At 39.6% G+C, this 15016-nt stretch overlaps 3 protein-coding genes across 5 annotated transcripts; 1 reads left to right on the top strand and 2 right to left on the bottom strand.

The window, feature by feature from the left end:
- The first annotated feature begins 3388 nt into the window (after positions 1 to 3388).
- tmem125b (transmembrane protein 125b) lies at positions 3389 to 5056 on the top strand. Of its 2 annotated transcripts, XM_019279265.2 has the most exons (3): positions 3389 to 3717; positions 3883 to 3991; positions 4105 to 5056. In XM_019279265.2, exon 3 carries the CDS (start codon positions 4144 to 4146, stop codon positions 4855 to 4857), a length of 714 nt encoding a protein of 237 aa, XP_019134810.2. In that variant the 5' UTR covers positions 3389 to 3717; positions 3883 to 3991; positions 4105 to 4143; the 3' UTR covers positions 4858 to 5056. The 2 variants fall into 2 exon arrangements, with proteins under 2 accessions (XP_019134810.2, XP_019134804.2); XM_019279259.2 differs by having other exon boundaries at positions 3389 to 3991.
- A 219-nt stretch (positions 5057 to 5275) lies between these two features.
- Positions 5276 to 8897, bottom strand: LOC104934903 (leucine-rich repeat-containing protein 19-like). Its single transcript, XM_010750666.3, has 3 exons — positions 8792 to 8897; positions 7434 to 7620; positions 5276 to 7243 (listed from the first exon to the last, which is right to left on the bottom strand). The coding sequence occupies exons 2-3, from the start codon at positions 7597 to 7599 to the stop codon at positions 6855 to 6857; spliced, it is 555 nt and encodes a 184-aa protein (XP_010748968.2). The 5' UTR covers positions 7600 to 7620; positions 8792 to 8897; the 3' UTR covers positions 5276 to 6854.
- Positions 8898 to 10667: 1770 nt separating this feature from the next.
- Positions 10668 to 14695, bottom strand: shisal2a (shisa like 2A). Of its 2 annotated transcripts, none has more exons than XM_010750668.3 (3): positions 14269 to 14695; positions 13810 to 13946; positions 10668 to 13652 (listed from the first exon to the last, which is right to left on the bottom strand). In XM_010750668.3, exons 1-3 carry the CDS (start codon positions 14448 to 14450, stop codon positions 13486 to 13488), a joined length of 486 nt encoding a protein of 161 aa, XP_010748970.1. In that variant the 5' UTR covers positions 14451 to 14695; the 3' UTR covers positions 10668 to 13485. The 2 variants fall into 2 exon arrangements, with proteins under 2 accessions (XP_010748970.1, XP_019134921.1); XM_019279376.2 differs by having other exon boundaries at positions 10668 to 13649.
- Between the last annotated feature and the right edge of the window lie 321 nt (positions 14696 to 15016).

Genomic DNA, 15016 nt, shown 5'->3' with positions numbered 1-15016 from the left:
CAGATTGATAATCTGTGTGCTCTTCACATTCTCTAACTCAGTGCCAGGCAGAACAGAGGACCCCCACCTCCTCCTCCTCCTCCTCCTCCTCTCATCACACGGGGACACCATCTTGTCTGGTTAAGTGGGAAAAAGACGGGTCACAATAGCAGTGTTGGATCATAGTTTGGACAGAGATTGGCGACATTGTCCACGGTGCCCCCACACAGACAATGGGCTGGCCGGTCAACACAATGACTGTGCTGCAGGAGGCGGGCGGTGGTGTGTGTGAGCCGTGGAGGGTTGTTGTGTTGCTGCTGTGGAGGGCTGAGTGATGTCAGTGTGTACTGATAATGGTGTTTCTGTGATCCTAAGGATAGCGTCATTCACACACTATGCTGAGCCTCTTAGGCCACACTGAATGCTGCTCTCCTCAGTGAGACGCTCATCTCCAGTAATACACCTGCCATAGCTGCGGATAGATCTTCAAAACATTTGCATGATTTAAAGGATTAGTTCAACAATTGGAACACTTTACACCCTACTTATACACTATTAAACATCACAACATAATCAAAACCAGCACCACATACCTTTAAAGCCCACTAACTAACATGGTATATCTCGGTTTTATACCATACAAAAACTTAGTATGAACCAGATATATACAGTACATGCAGCATTTTTTTTCAGATGTGTGCACTAACACTACGTATGTGCTGAACTGAACTGAACAAGATGATACAAATGAGCTCATTTTGTTAAAAGCTGACAAGTTTGTCCACAGTTAAAATATGACAGAAATGATACTGATAAAACTCAGCAGTGTATTCATGCTGGTGCACCGTTCTCTACTAGATAAACCACTTTGCTACATCTTCCGTGGTTAGATGCTGAGTATTTCTGGAATCCCATGTTACAAATGCCGCTCAACACGCAGTGAAGGTCTCCTTACTAAGGAGAGAGGCAGGAGCTCAGAATGTGCTCTCTCCCCCTAGTGGACAATAACACAAAGTGTACAAATCAGCCTTTGAATCTTGAAGCTTTTGAATATTTCTATGAAAATTATAACTTCAAGAATGTATCTAAATGTTTACTCTGGTATCATGGAAAAGAAGGAAGACAGTGGATGAAATATATAAAAAATAGGGGATGGAAGGTTAGATAGACTGATGGTTGGAATGATGACAGATATAATTTCACCCCCTTATACTCATATGTTATGTTCTTGTTTTGTACAAGTGCTGTTTGCAGCCTACATTATCAGAGCTGGAGATGTAATGCTGCCTTTCAGATAGAAAATCTGATTCTTGTTATCAACATCCCTTTCGACCTTTAAAAAACTTGTAAAAACCTTTCTGTTTCGAGATGCTTCCCTGCCTACAAAACTAACAAAACTAACAACTACTCTGTGCTCCTTTACACCTTTCTCAGCTTATGTCCTCCTCTGTAAGTCGCTTTGGATAAAAGCGTCTGCTAAATGCAATGTAATGTAATGTAATCTTGCGCTCCAACACATTTTATGATTCAATGATTGAGGAATGATGGCTTAAGCCTGTATTCTACAGTCTACAATTTAAACCAGACAGTTTGATTTAAATGAGGAAGAGTCCATTGGACTGACTCTCTATAACTTCAAAACCTTTTGTGTTTTCACGTGACACACAATTCTACATCTGCATAAAACCGGAAACACTAAAGAAGAAACGCAAACCCATGACAAAAAAAAAAAAAAGCAGAATGACATTTATAATGTGTAACTTATTCTTATATCAATCTCTTCATCCAGTTTTATCAGAGCCTGGGAGAGACTCGGGCAGGCAAATGAGAAACAAACAGATAAACTCATACCAGCCGTTCAACAAGATGCCAAATACATAATTACCTGTCACAATTAATTGTGTTTTCTCTTTATTGCTGGACTAATTGCTTTGGGGGGCCAACCAACTCAGATATTTCTTACAGATTTAGATATTGTGTGTCACGTGAAAACACAAAGAGGTTTTGAAGTTATTAGAGAGTCAGTCCAATGGACTCTTCCTCATTTAAATCAAACTGTCTGGTTTAAATTGTAGACTGTAGAATAACAGGCTTAAGCCATCATTCCTCAATCATTGAATCATAAAATGTGTTGGAGCGCAAGATTACATTACATTACATTGCATTTAGCAGACGCTTTTATCCAAAGCGACTTACAGAGGAGGACATAAGCTGAGAAAGGTGTAAAGGAGCACAGAGTAGTTGTTAGTTTTGTTAGTTTTGTTAGGCAGGGAAGCATTCTCGAAACAGAAAGGTTTTTACAAGTTTTTTAAAGGTCGAAAGGGATGTTGATAACAAGAATCAGATTTTCTATCTGAAAGGCAGCAATTACATCTCCAGCTCTGATAATGTAGGCTGCAAACAGCACTTTGTACAAAACAAGAACATAACATATGAGTATAAGTGGGTGAAATTATATCTGTCATCATTCCAACCATCAGTCTATCTAACCTTCCATCCCCTTATTTGTTTATATATTTCATCCACTTGTCTTCCTTCTTTTCTCATGATACCAGAGTAAACATTTAGATACATTTCTTTGAAGGTTATAATTTCATAGAAATATTCAAAAGCTTCAAGATTCAAAGGCTGATTTGTACACTTTGTGTTATTGTCCACTAGGGGGAGAGAGCACATTCTGAGCTCCTGCCTCTCTCCTTCAGTAAGGAGACCTTCACTGGCTTGTTGAGCTGCATTTGTAACATGGGATTCCAGAAATACTCAGCATCTAACCACTGAAGTGATGTAGCAAAGTGGTTTATCTAGTAGAGAACTGTGCACCAGCATGAATACACTGCTGAGTTTTATCAGTATCATTTTCTGTCATATTTTAACTTGTGGACAAACTTGTCAGCTTTTAACAAAATGAGCTCATTTGTATCATCTTGTTCAGTTCAGTTCAGCACATACGTAGTGTTAGTGCACACATCTGAAAAAAAATGCTGCATGTACTGTATATATCTGGTTCATACTAAGTTTTTGTATGGATTAAATAACCGAGATATACCATGTTAGTTAGTGGGCTTTAAAGGTATTGTGGTGCTGGTTTTGATTATGTTGTGATGTTTAATAGTGTGTATAGTAGGGTGTTAAAGTGTTCCCTAATTGTTGAACTAATCTTTTAAATTCATGGCAAAATGTTTTGAAGATCTATCCGCAGCTATGGCAGGTGTATTACTGGAGATGAGCGTCTCACTGAGGAGAGGCAGCATTCAGTGTGGCCTAAGAGGCTCAGCATAGTGTGTGAATGACGCTATCCTTAGGATCACAGAAACACCATTATCAGTACACACTGACATCACTCAGCCCTCCACAGCAGCAACACAACAACCCTCCACGGCTCACACACACCACCGCCCGCCTCCTGCAGCACAGTCATTGTGTTGACCGGCCAGCCCATTGTCTGTGTGGGGGCACCGTGGACAATGTCGCCAATCTCTGTCCAAACTATGATCCAACACTGCTATTGTGACCCGTCTTTTTCCCACTTAACCAGACAAGATGGTGTCCCCGTGTGATGAGAGGAGGAGGAGGAGGAGGAGGAGGTGGGGGTCCTCTGTTCTGCCTGGCACTGAGTTAGAGAATGTGAAGAGCACACAGATTATCAATCTGTGACACTGGTACAGTCACTGGTGATCATGTGCAGACGTGGATGGGCTACGTAGCCAACACAACATCATCGTAACTTCTCTGCTGACAGTGAGTATTACACAGAAGTCTCTGCTTCTCTATGCTTGGTGCTTCCTGTTTTTCTGCCTCCACCGTGAACGTCAGCCTGCTTACAGAGAGTAAGCATATGAAATTTACAGTTTGGCTGCTGGAATATTTTCCTGAAAGCTGGATTATTTTCACATGGAACACCAGCTCTAAGGATGGAAACAACTGTTGTGGTTCCAAACCAACCGTTGCGATGCTTTGACTGAGGTTCTGTGATGGGATGCAGATGGATGGACACTAACAACTCTAATGCCAAGTGAGTAACTGTTTTCACAGAAGTGGAGATGAAGCACAGGATGTTCCTACAGTTACCATAATTGTGACCCTGTTATATGCTTGTACTCACATCATACACCCAAATCTTCCAAGGTGTCTGGTTTTGAGCCTGGCTGAGGTGTGACCGCTGCTATGCCTGAGATGCAGACCTTCTACCAGCCCCACCACACTATCCATCACCATCCAGGTCTCTACCTGGACCCCACCCTGATGCAGCGACACTTTGTGGAAGATCAAGTGGAACTGTGGTGGTTCCAAGAGCCACGTCATTCCCTATTGTGCTACTGTGCTTCAGTGGCCATCATACTGGCGCTGGGCCTTGGTGGTGTGGGCCTCCTCTCCAGCACCACAAGCCTGTCCGGAGAGTGGCGCCTTGGTGTAGGGACTACACTCTGCCTCTTAGCCCTGGCTGTTCTGCTCAAGCAGCTGCTTAGCTCTGCCATCCAGGACATGAACTGTGTGCACAGCCGACGTCGGATCGACCAGCTGAAAAGTGGCGGGAGGGCTGACCCGGCATTGATCTTAGCTGTGGGGCTGGCAGTGACTCTCTGTGGGACGGTGCTTCTTTGCATGGCCATAATCGGCAGCCAAGGTCATGACAGCAAGGAAATGTTGGTGTCTAGTCTGATGCTGATGGCTGCTGGGGTAGGCATGGCTCTAGCTGTGGTGGGCTACAACATGCTCATCTACCTTAAAAAAAGAAGGGAGCAGAGGAGGAGAAGGATGATGAGAATGAGCCGAGCGAGGATGCTGGGAAGCCGAGCTGTCAGGGTGTTCAGTGTCTCAGGAGGACAGATGAGCCAGGCTAGGAGAGAGACATCCTCCAGCAGGACCAGTCTGATCTGAATGGAGCAAATCTGAATGGGCAGAATCACTGAGAGAAAAAAAGATCAGAGATTAGATTTGTGGAAAACAAAGATTTTAATTCAGGAAATCATCAGTGCCCCTAGTCTTGGCTGTTAGGGGATCTTTGTGTTTTTGTTTTCCATCAGCATAAAAATGATTTCTGTTCAAAATCATCAAAAGAATACCTGCAAATAGTTTGTAACAGAACAAGAGACTGCTGCACTGGCTCAGCAATCTGATGATCACATCTTCTGCATGTTTCTACAGGCTGAAAGCACCATTTTCATCCACCTGACTTGTGGTTGAAAGTATAGACTTTGTAAGCATCCACATCAAATCAAAACATTGCTGTGTTGCATATATTTCTGTGTTTTCTGTTCTTTATCACAGATTCAAGATCAAGACTGGCAAAGCAGATGGAAGAATGAATGAATATGAATTTATTCATGAAGTGCATTTCAAATAAAACAATTTCATACTATACATGTAAATGTATTCAAATACTTTCTGCTACCTTACACTCATTGGACACTTTTTAAGATGTAACTTCTGCATGTTCAGACTACTACACAGATGAAGTATCAGGATGTTTCCCGTCTTTGTTGTTGATCCACTGTCAAAATCAACCAACCTTGCATTTGTAACTAAATGTGAGTACTTTACTTACTCATGTGATTGGCATGTATTCTCATTAGCATGTGTGAACAGCAATTTCCAACAACTTACATATACATACAAGCTCAATATCTAAATTCAAAAATCTTACAGATTTGAGTTTTAATGGGAACAGCTTAAATTCTGCATAAAAGGAAAATCCTAAAGTCAGTGTAAATTCCTGAGATTTGTTTCAAAATACATTAAATATGTTGGAAAATAGTTGCTGAAAACTTGTGAAAAGACGTAATTTACTACTGAACTGTGGAGTTAGAGGTTAAAACAGTTTTTCACCAGTTTTCAGTCCAGGATTTTTTCGGGTGATGCTAAAGGATGACTCGATGACCCTGAGCATACCCCTGCACACCTAGCAGAGTGTTTCAAACTTAGTCATGTCATTTTCTGAACTCATCTGACACGTTTCAGTCACTTCAAAATTGCTGCTTGACGTCTCACGCAAGTTGACGTGGCTTTAGCACATTCATTGAACACGCCCTCACAGTCCTGGAGCTGAGATTACTGCTCATTTTTACCTGATTTTACACCTTATTTCATGAACTTGTCGATATGTTTAATTATTCAAATTTGGCTGGGTGGTTAATAATACTTTCTTCTTTGGTCTGACAAACTCAGAACCTATATTTATTCTTATTTTACACTGACTTTAACTGATCTTTTTGGAGAATAGTTAGAGTTTACATTAAATGAAATAATTAAATGTGATCAGCAAGGTGTAGTCAAGACCAAGTATGGTAAAAACATTGCTTGTTTCAATCCAATAAAGTTTTAAGATCTATAATCCAGTGTCTCTATATAATCTCTACTTTTTCCTTCGATGAGTTTGTGATGGGATGTGCTTACAACTACAGACTCAAATGAACTCGGTGACAAGCAGTAACATTTTATGTCTGTTTTCACATTTTGGTTATTACTTTCACCACATCATACTATTAAAATGTGCAGTTTTCCAGCTTTGGGAGCTGTGGCTCATTCAGTTTTAACATCAATCTTACATCTACTGTGCAGAATCTCTCCAAGGGGTCACACATTAATCTTAGAGGAAATTATTAAATAGAATAGAAAACATTTTGTGATCAATAGATATTCTGACCTGTAACTATTATTTAAATGAAACAATATAAGGCATTTTTAGTGGATCTCTCTTTGGTGTGACCGGTTCATGAGTGACAGTTCATAGACATATACAAGGGGTGACAAGAGGTTGCCAGCGGACAATGATTCATTTTAAGGGGTCACAAACCAGAAAGGTTCCGAATCATCTTCTCTATAGTGTCATTTTTATCTTAGCTATATACGAGCTGTTTTTTAGTCCCTGTATCTAATCACCCAATAGTGAATTCAAGATCCTCGTCACTGTCTTCTGTCTCTTCCCCTCCCTCCTCCTCTTCTCTTTCTCTCTCTGCCCTGTCTTTCTCACTGGCCTGAATATAGTTATCCTCTATGAAGCCATCATCATCGTCATCCAGAGTCCTTCCAACTGTTCCCATTCTACCCATCACACTGTTAGGAAAGGACACATCCTCCTGGCCATACTGGCTGACCCCGTCAGTCTCCTCGAGCAGAGAGTGCCTGTAGCTGGCCAAGAAGCGATGGAAGAGGCGAAACTTGACAGTCACTACGATGAGGAGTGAAACGGTGAGAGCTGTGCCCAGTCCTGCAGCCAGATAGGACCAGTCCAAAGGCTTTGAGTCCCCATCTGGGTTGGTTGCCACTGGGAAGAGAGCAGGAAAATAGTTTATTGCATCTACAAGTAACTATAAAGACAGAGAGGTTAACAGCAGTGCATCAGACTTCCTGTAAATGACGTTTTATGAAGTTCAAAGTTCCTCAGACACACCTGGTTGTAAATAGTTAGATGATGGTACGATACCCATGAGAGTGGGTCAGCTTTTACAACTTACTTCTCATGTCAGTGCTATTACTGTTTGGGTGATCGTCATTCTGAAGCAGGTGTCTTTGAGAGCTTTTGTGTCCCCCGACATCAGATATAGTAGCCGGATGTGCTTCTCTGATAAAAGCTCCACAAAGAAAAAACACCACAAAGACGCTGCAGCTCCACCGGTCCATCTCTGTGTCCTGAAGGAAAACCTAAAGAAGTCAAAACACCAGCTGATTACATTTGGTAGGGGGTGTGCTAGGTGAGGGTGTATTAAATACTGAGGTCAGTTTGTGGTAGAGAGTCCCTTTTGTTCCTTAGCGTAGCAAGAAAACACCATGCATGGATGGATACATTTGCACTAAAAAAATGATTTGAAAACTTACTGAACTTTAAAATGTATTTTTACACAAAGTAAAGACTGCAGTATTGTCCCAATCTCTTGTTTTGTATTTGGAAGGGATGTTTTCACAGCAAGAATAGAAAAAAGGACCTCTTAACTCTGCACATAATGTGAATCTATCATTTAATGTATGGCTGATGAGACATCTTTTTATTGATTAATAAATTATTAACAAATGCCTTTGTGACTATCAATAAGTTTTAAAAGTAACCATGAATGCATGTCCAGAGATGATTGGTCAAATTAAAATAAAATAAATAGGTATAATAAGGCCTTTTTTGTTCTAATTTCTATTTCCTTTCATTTGATTGTTTCTTCTATTTATGAAATTTGATTAGACTTTATCATACCAGATATTAGACTTTATCATTTATTGATTTTATTTATTAATTGATTACTATTAACTCTTTATTTTGGGTACTAATAAATCTCCTCCAGAGCAGAATTTAGTAAGCTCTGAATTGTCTGATAATCTTTCATTACATATTACAGGATGATAAGATAATAAAACTGTAATCCAACAGGTGCCTTCACCGAAACCAATAAACACATCTTTGTGGTACTAAAAGAACAAATTCACAAATAAGTTGACCTGAATAAAAATAAACTTAAAACAGTCCGCTATTGTAACTGTCACATGATATTAGGGAGTTGACTAGCCAGGTCTTGAGCAATGTTCACGATTATAGTCCTGAGCTGCTTACTAATTAACTTTAAACATAGTATGAACATACTTGTTATATAGATAATAATCCAGACAGTAGATATACAGTGTTTCGGTAGATAATACTATGGGTAAAATGTATCTGGTGATGCATATCAGAACAGTAGCTGTGTCTCAGTAAAACATTCATATGACCACAACATACCAAATAGTGTTCTACCTACAGCTCTAAGGCACACATAGCTATCCTCCTGTTGATTTATACAGTCTACAACAACACACGCATACAAACCAAAAATAATCTAGACTGACTTACTTGTACAAAATAGGATAATTGACAGAGTTGGTGTTTGCCTCCTCGTCCTGGCTTTAACCTGCTGTTTTTGTCTTCCTCTTCAGCTCCTTCTGAAAAAATAAAGACATTTGCTGGGCAAAGGTTGCAGGCCATAATGTTACTCTTCCTGCACCACGTTAAGACAGAGATGTTAATAAGTAACTTTATTAGGTTTCTACTCCTAATTCCCTTTTCACTCTTTCCACTCAGGAATGAATGTAAACATGATCAGTATCTTTGTGAGTTTTACTGCAATAGACATTTAATCTTTCAATAATCAGTCATAAAAAGAAAGTGGGAATTCATTGACAGTGACCAAGAAAATATTTGTATGAATTGAGAATGAGAATTGTTGCGCGTACCTGCGCTGTGCTCTGAGGCCAGATAGTGGCACTGTAATCACACAAGAAACAAAACACTCCGCATAGTCTACACGCTGTGCATACATGTAGGTAAAATTCCTTTGCTCATATTTTTTCTTTGCTCAGTTAGTACTGTGAGGACTGGTCTCAGTCCATATTAATGCACATTTAATCGTGAATTTTCTGCCAAGAAAAGAGCCTTTTACACAAAGGATCACCAGGAATCCTCTCTGAATAAGAAAAATACAAGCTTAATTTATTTATTTTTTATTTCATTAAAAAAAAACATTTACAATGACGATACATGAACTAAGCCCTTTGAAACACAAAGATCATAAAGATATTTCTATGGAGGGAAAAAAGTAACTTCAAAGTGACATTTTCAAAGTGTACAGTTATTTGCTGAATTACCATCAGTTTCTTCTTTTACATCATCATTAAGTGTGAAATGCTCTTTCATCTCAATTGAACATCTTTGCGGAACTTTTTTTAATGAGCTCCAACCAGCATACGCTATCATTTAGGAACTGTATGAAAATTACTAGAATGAGGAGGGTGGAGGTTAAATCTTAAATCTTAAATGTCTGTTTTTAAAAACATCTCTACATTCTCTACTCATCCAAAATAGTCAGACTACGTTCCCCTCTCCTTTTCTATCCTCCTCTCTACTTCTAATAATTTGTGTATGGTTTCTTGGTTCCCAGTTTTCTATTTATGTAATCAGATCCATGGATGGCACTGAAGTCTCCCATGTCAGTTCTGTAATTGTGTATAAGGCTTTAATACTCCATTTGCCAGCCCATCAAATCTATGCCTTGTAAAAAAAAAAAAAAAGAAAAAGAAAGAAAAAAGAAAATTTACAGTACATTCATTTATGACAGCATTATACACATTTTGCACTTGGCCGTTTTCATTTAACAGATAGTTCTCATCGTCCTTTGAATACATTCACATAGTGTATTCTGTCCACGTAGTTTGAAGCTTAATGCATGCTAGTGGAGGTTTAACAAGTGAAGTTCTTTATCCAATTTCATCCTCACACAAAGAAAATTGTCATCTGTTATCTTCTTCACTGAGTTTTTTAGCACATGCATTTACAGAAATGCTCCTGCTGGCTTTCCTCTGCAGAAAAATATTAAAACACAAAGCCAGCAACAAATCTGAACTGTCTGACTTTCAGTGTCACTGACCCATCTAATCACAGATCCCTTCTCACCGACATGGCGTTAAAGCGAAGGTAAAGGGAGAGAGAGAAGGCATTTCACGATAGTACCCTCTACATGTGCTGCTCTAATGGCTGCAAAAACAGAGAAGAAATAATTATAATTGTGTTATTTTTAAGATTTAATGCCCAGTGGCAGTTTCCATGTTGATATTCTTTTGTAGATAATCTGAGTGCAAGTGCATCAAAATCCTGTTGTTTTTCACAGCTCCACACAACATAAATTATATGAGCTGCACCTTGTTTGTTTCTTTTCCACTATGCCATTGGGTCACTTCATCACTTCATAATAAATAGATTATGTCTTTTGATTCCGATTTTATTGATGCTCTTTCAAGACCTGTGTGAATAAACCAGTATGTACATTCATGCAGCACATTTGAAAAACATTGCCATCTAACAGAGCGGACATGATATGAAAATAAAGTGAATCCTCTGCCTTATTTTCCTCTTTCATACTTTGAAATGCCCATGTTTTATATGCTGCAGTAGTACTACACATACCTTGATGCAGGCATTTACATTGACATACTGTAATGCAGTACAACAAAAAATCTTCCAAACATAAATAAATAAGGCAGCACATTTATGAACATGAATGAGGCTCTTTCAGCTTTACTTCTCAGTTTTGCAGCACATTTTAACGGAAAAGATAACAGACTGTGTTGAGGTCATTTTTCTGTACAACAATTACACAAGCAAAACTTTATCATGAATATAAGACCCGACAATTTGCATGAATTTTAAATACTTAAGCTACCATTCTGAGTTACAAAAACAAGGGCATACAGTGTATGTGTCCACAGAAATGTAAGGACACATTTCTCTTATGTATGCATCGTTTTATACAGTGACACTTTAAAGCAATCAGAACTCTTCAGACAAAAGACAAAAGGCTGGTATAACATTTATTGACATCATACTGCCAGTGTTGATGTGAAATCCAAATGTACTGCAAACTAGATAAGACTGACAAGAGGTTAATCTACAATTGAGTCCTTCCTATTGCCATTTATATGTAACAGATGGAGAAAGAAAATCCAATGTCTTGCATTCTACAGTTCAGCAGAAGTTAAATATGAAGCTTCAGTAGAATTATACAAATCAAGTAGTGCTCTTCCACTGAGCTGGTTCATGTTTTTGGCTGTCTCATGCAGGTCCTTAGGTATATCCTGCTGACAGCTGGCTAGCAGCAGATTGTGGGCAGCTACCAAGTTTTCTCTTTTTGTTACAATCTTGCCACCGCACCACAATCACCACAAAGTGTCTGTGGAGACTATGGGATTCACTTAAATTTCTCTAACTCAGACTGAAACTTCATATTCAATATACACACTGATTGCAGCTTTGTAGAAGGTTTCTGGCAAAGACGGTGCATGAAATGGTCTTTTCAACACTTAATAAACTTGTTTTCACCTTCACCTGGACCACAATGTAACACTGAATAACCTCAGAAAAGTACTGAAAGCTACAGTTTCAACAGTACCCGTCTCTCAGAAGCTGCCTGTGTATCACACACGAAAGCTATTGACTTAACCATTGACCCCTATGACTTCAATGGTTCAGCAGGTGCTCAGATCAAATACAGACATGCGTTAAAACAATGCAAGAGGCCACCTTGGTGGGGGATTGCTGAGATGAGCTTTGAAATGCTATCAATGAAGCAAACACTGCACTGCTGTTGAAAATACTCTGAGGCTGAATTTTACTTAGAAATGAAAACAGCAGCAAATATATGAACTTTCATCAGCACAACTGAGGTAAACAGTTGTGCTACTCCAGTGCTTTGCCGAAAAGGCTGAGCCAGGATCAACTTTTTTGCTGGACAACCCAGCATTTTGTTTCGCCAAAGCCCCCTGCATTGGCACACCCTCTGCATCACTGGATACATTTGAATGTCAGTTCCCAGTGTTCTATCTTAAATGTTGTCTATCAATTTAAAGACAAAAATGGCAGAAATGTCTCTGAACAAAATTGGTTACATTGAGAGAAACATGGTTATAGGTAAAGAACCAGATTGATGGATTGATGGTGATGGTTACCCCCTCACCTCACCCTTTCCTTCTTATTGTGAATGAGAAACTACAGTGGCTGTGAAACGTGCAAAAGATGCGAATGACTGTATTTAGAGCCAGTGTTTGGTTTGTCCATTGCAGGCTACTTTGGACACATGGCAGTTCAGAGGACCTCTTAGGCATCTGTAGATATAAAAGGCTCATTCTTAGGTAAGAAAGACATAATGATTCTTATTTTCAGGTGAGCATACATTAATTAAAACATAATTATGCATATTATATTCCATTTTTGCTATATTCTGTACACCCTGGACCTTTAAAGAAAAGCAGCTTTGACTGTTAATGGGACACAGATCTCGGTCAAATCAGTACTGGCATGATTACAAAACATAAACATAGATCATTTTAAGCATTTGAATGAATAACCATTTTTCTGTTGAGAAAAGTTTCATCTGACTGTAGATCCTTCCCACAAATCCTTCAGTCCCTGAGTAAAAGGTGGCAGATGTGCTAAAACAGTCATGAGACAGAGAGAAATTTAGTGCATGATGAAATTCATTCATGCATTCATTCATTCATCAAGCCTTCATTGTGTGTCAGCTACCCATCTGCTATCGTCTAATGACGATTTAGCCTCTGGGGGCAAAGGTCAATGTTTCTGGGTTTTCAATGTATCCAGAAAGCAGATACCCAGGCCAAGGCAGTCTGATTAGCAACCTTATACGCAAAAATGGTCAGAAATACACATTCTGATAATCTCTGTAAACAGATTTCTGCAGAATCTTTAAATGTAGATAACTTTTTAAAAAGCTAATAAAAAGCAAAATTGTCAGGCGACAGATGATTCCGTGATTGCATTTCAGCCGATGCGTTCTTCCTCTTTTGTTCTCCAAATGGTCTGTTAGTTTGAGCCAAATCAAATGTGACTTGCCAAGATCTTGGCCCTTTGTCTACAGTTTCTCTATCATATGCAGATATCTGTTCATAGCAGTCCTCTGGCAGCTGCTTCAAGATTCACAGGCTTTCTTGATCTCTGCGCTGCTGGTCCCACTTTTGAAATAGAGGTCTTCCAAAGGACTACGAGGGACTTTCCACTTTCACGCTGGTGACGTTAGCTGTGAAACACCTTTGAAACAAGAGCTCAGGAGCTGGCGGTTGGTTATCACAGTCCAACTTCCTGCTCATGAAGTGTTTTCTGAATCCCTGTGGACCGGTGCGACTGGATCCCTCCCTGGGATCTCCTGCTGAAAAGCAAACAAACAGAAGTGGATTAAAAACCTGAAGGTGCTGCTGATTGCAGGGATTTCCTCTGAATTGAATTCTTCCAGAAAAAAAACCCCCATCAGAATGAAACGATATCCTGTTATCATTGTATAGTACAATATTCACACACACATTTACCTGGTGCTCTGAGGGGTAGGCCGTTGTCAAGGCAACTGGGTTTGGTGGCGATGAAGAGGTAGCAGAGGACACATACTGTGATGAGGAAGGCAAGGAGGACCACTGCTGCAATGGACAGACCAACCAGAGCGCCGATACTGAGAGGAGAGGAGAGGAGAGGAAATGGAATGGAATGGAATGAAATAAAATAAAATAAACAGAACTAACTAACTGAGTCAATACAATGATCCAGCTCAGTGAATTAGTCAATGGATAAGTACAAAGGACTCCAGCAACAGATAAAAAAACCCCCAACTTTCTAAAGGATTTTAGTTCATTAAAATAGTTTAAAATGTTGAACAAAACAAGCTACTTATTGATCAAATATCTTCAGAATCTTTAGGAAATATTAGTGATGAAAGAATAAAAAATGGAAATTAAAAAAAAAATACTTTTAACCACATGGAAAACTGCCCTTACCTCAGCCACCACATGTATCCGTACTCATACGGGAAAAAACTGTTGGGATCATCACAGCAATACTTAAAATCATTAAATCCGCAGCAGTAGACAGCGAGGACGGCATTTCCCGGTTTGGGGCAGGAGAATCCGTCCACAGACACCCCGTCAGCGCTGTAATAACTGCTGCATTCAGCGCTCATGCTGCAGCCAGGGAAAAAAAAGAAAGAAAGAAAGAAAGAAAGAAAGAAAGAAAGAAAGAAAGAAGAGAAACTTGTTATCTTAAAGAGAAGGAGAAACAGGTCTCTGCCTCCTCATTGAGGTGAGTGCGCTGCGCTGTTGGACCAGTGGCACAGTGTTTCTCCATCAGCTGTTTCCGAGCTAATGACAAAGTGAAAGAGATGCAGGGGGAACTCTTGGAGTCTGAAGAAACCTGGAGCTCTGTCTCTCTCCCCTACACACACCGATACCCACACAAAAGACACGCACTACACTATAAGCTTATTTGTTCATAATAAAATGTGTTACTTCATTTTGCGGTCAAATTGTGCATCAGCCACGGACACTAGGCTGTAGAGAGAGCATGATAACACCCTGTGAGTGTGCACCAGCTCATCATTTTTTATTCCCTGGAATCATCTCTCCATCTGAAAGGATGAGTGATCATGGATTCAAGTTTGAACATATTGTTGAAATGAACTCATTTCAATTCAGTGGGAGTCTAAACAGTACAGTGCAACCTCCAGTACAGTACAGTAGAAATACAGTG

This window comes from Larimichthys crocea, chromosome XII (genome assembly GCF_000972845.2).
Source record: "Larimichthys crocea isolate SSNF chromosome XII, L_crocea_2.0, whole genome shotgun sequence".
Taxonomy (NCBI): Eukaryota; Metazoa; Chordata; class Actinopteri; family Sciaenidae; genus Larimichthys; species Larimichthys crocea.
This window is presented reverse-complemented; position numbering and strand designations above follow the sequence as displayed.

What these genes read in the sequence shown, in the direction of transcription:
- shisal2a (XM_010750668.3), bottom strand. Translation starts at nt 14,450, where the DNA reads ATGAGCGCTGAATGCAGCAGTTATTACAGCGCTGACGGGGTGTCTGTG. An exon ending in GGATACATGTGGTGGCTGAG is followed by an intron (nt 13,947 to 14,268) that starts GTAAGGGCAGTT and finishes CTCTCCTCTCAG; the next exon opens with TATCGGCGCTCTGGTTGGTC. An exon ending in CCTACCCCTCAGAGCACCAG is followed by an intron (nt 13,653 to 13,809) that starts GTAAATGTGTGT and finishes TTTGCTTTTCAG; the next exon opens with CAGGAGATCCCAGGGAGGGA.
- LOC104934903 (XM_010750666.3), bottom strand. Translation starts at nt 7,599, where the DNA reads ATGGACCGGTGGAGCTGCAGCGTCTTTGTGGTGTTTTTTCTTTGTGGA. An exon ending in TAATAGCACTGACATGAGAA is followed by an intron (nt 7,244 to 7,433) that starts GTAAGTTGTAAA and finishes CTCTCTTCCCAG; the next exon opens with TGGCAACCAACCCAGATGGG.
- tmem125b (XM_019279265.2), top strand. Translation starts at nt 4,144, where the DNA reads ATGCCTGAGATGCAGACCTTCTACCAGCCCCACCACACTATCCATCAC.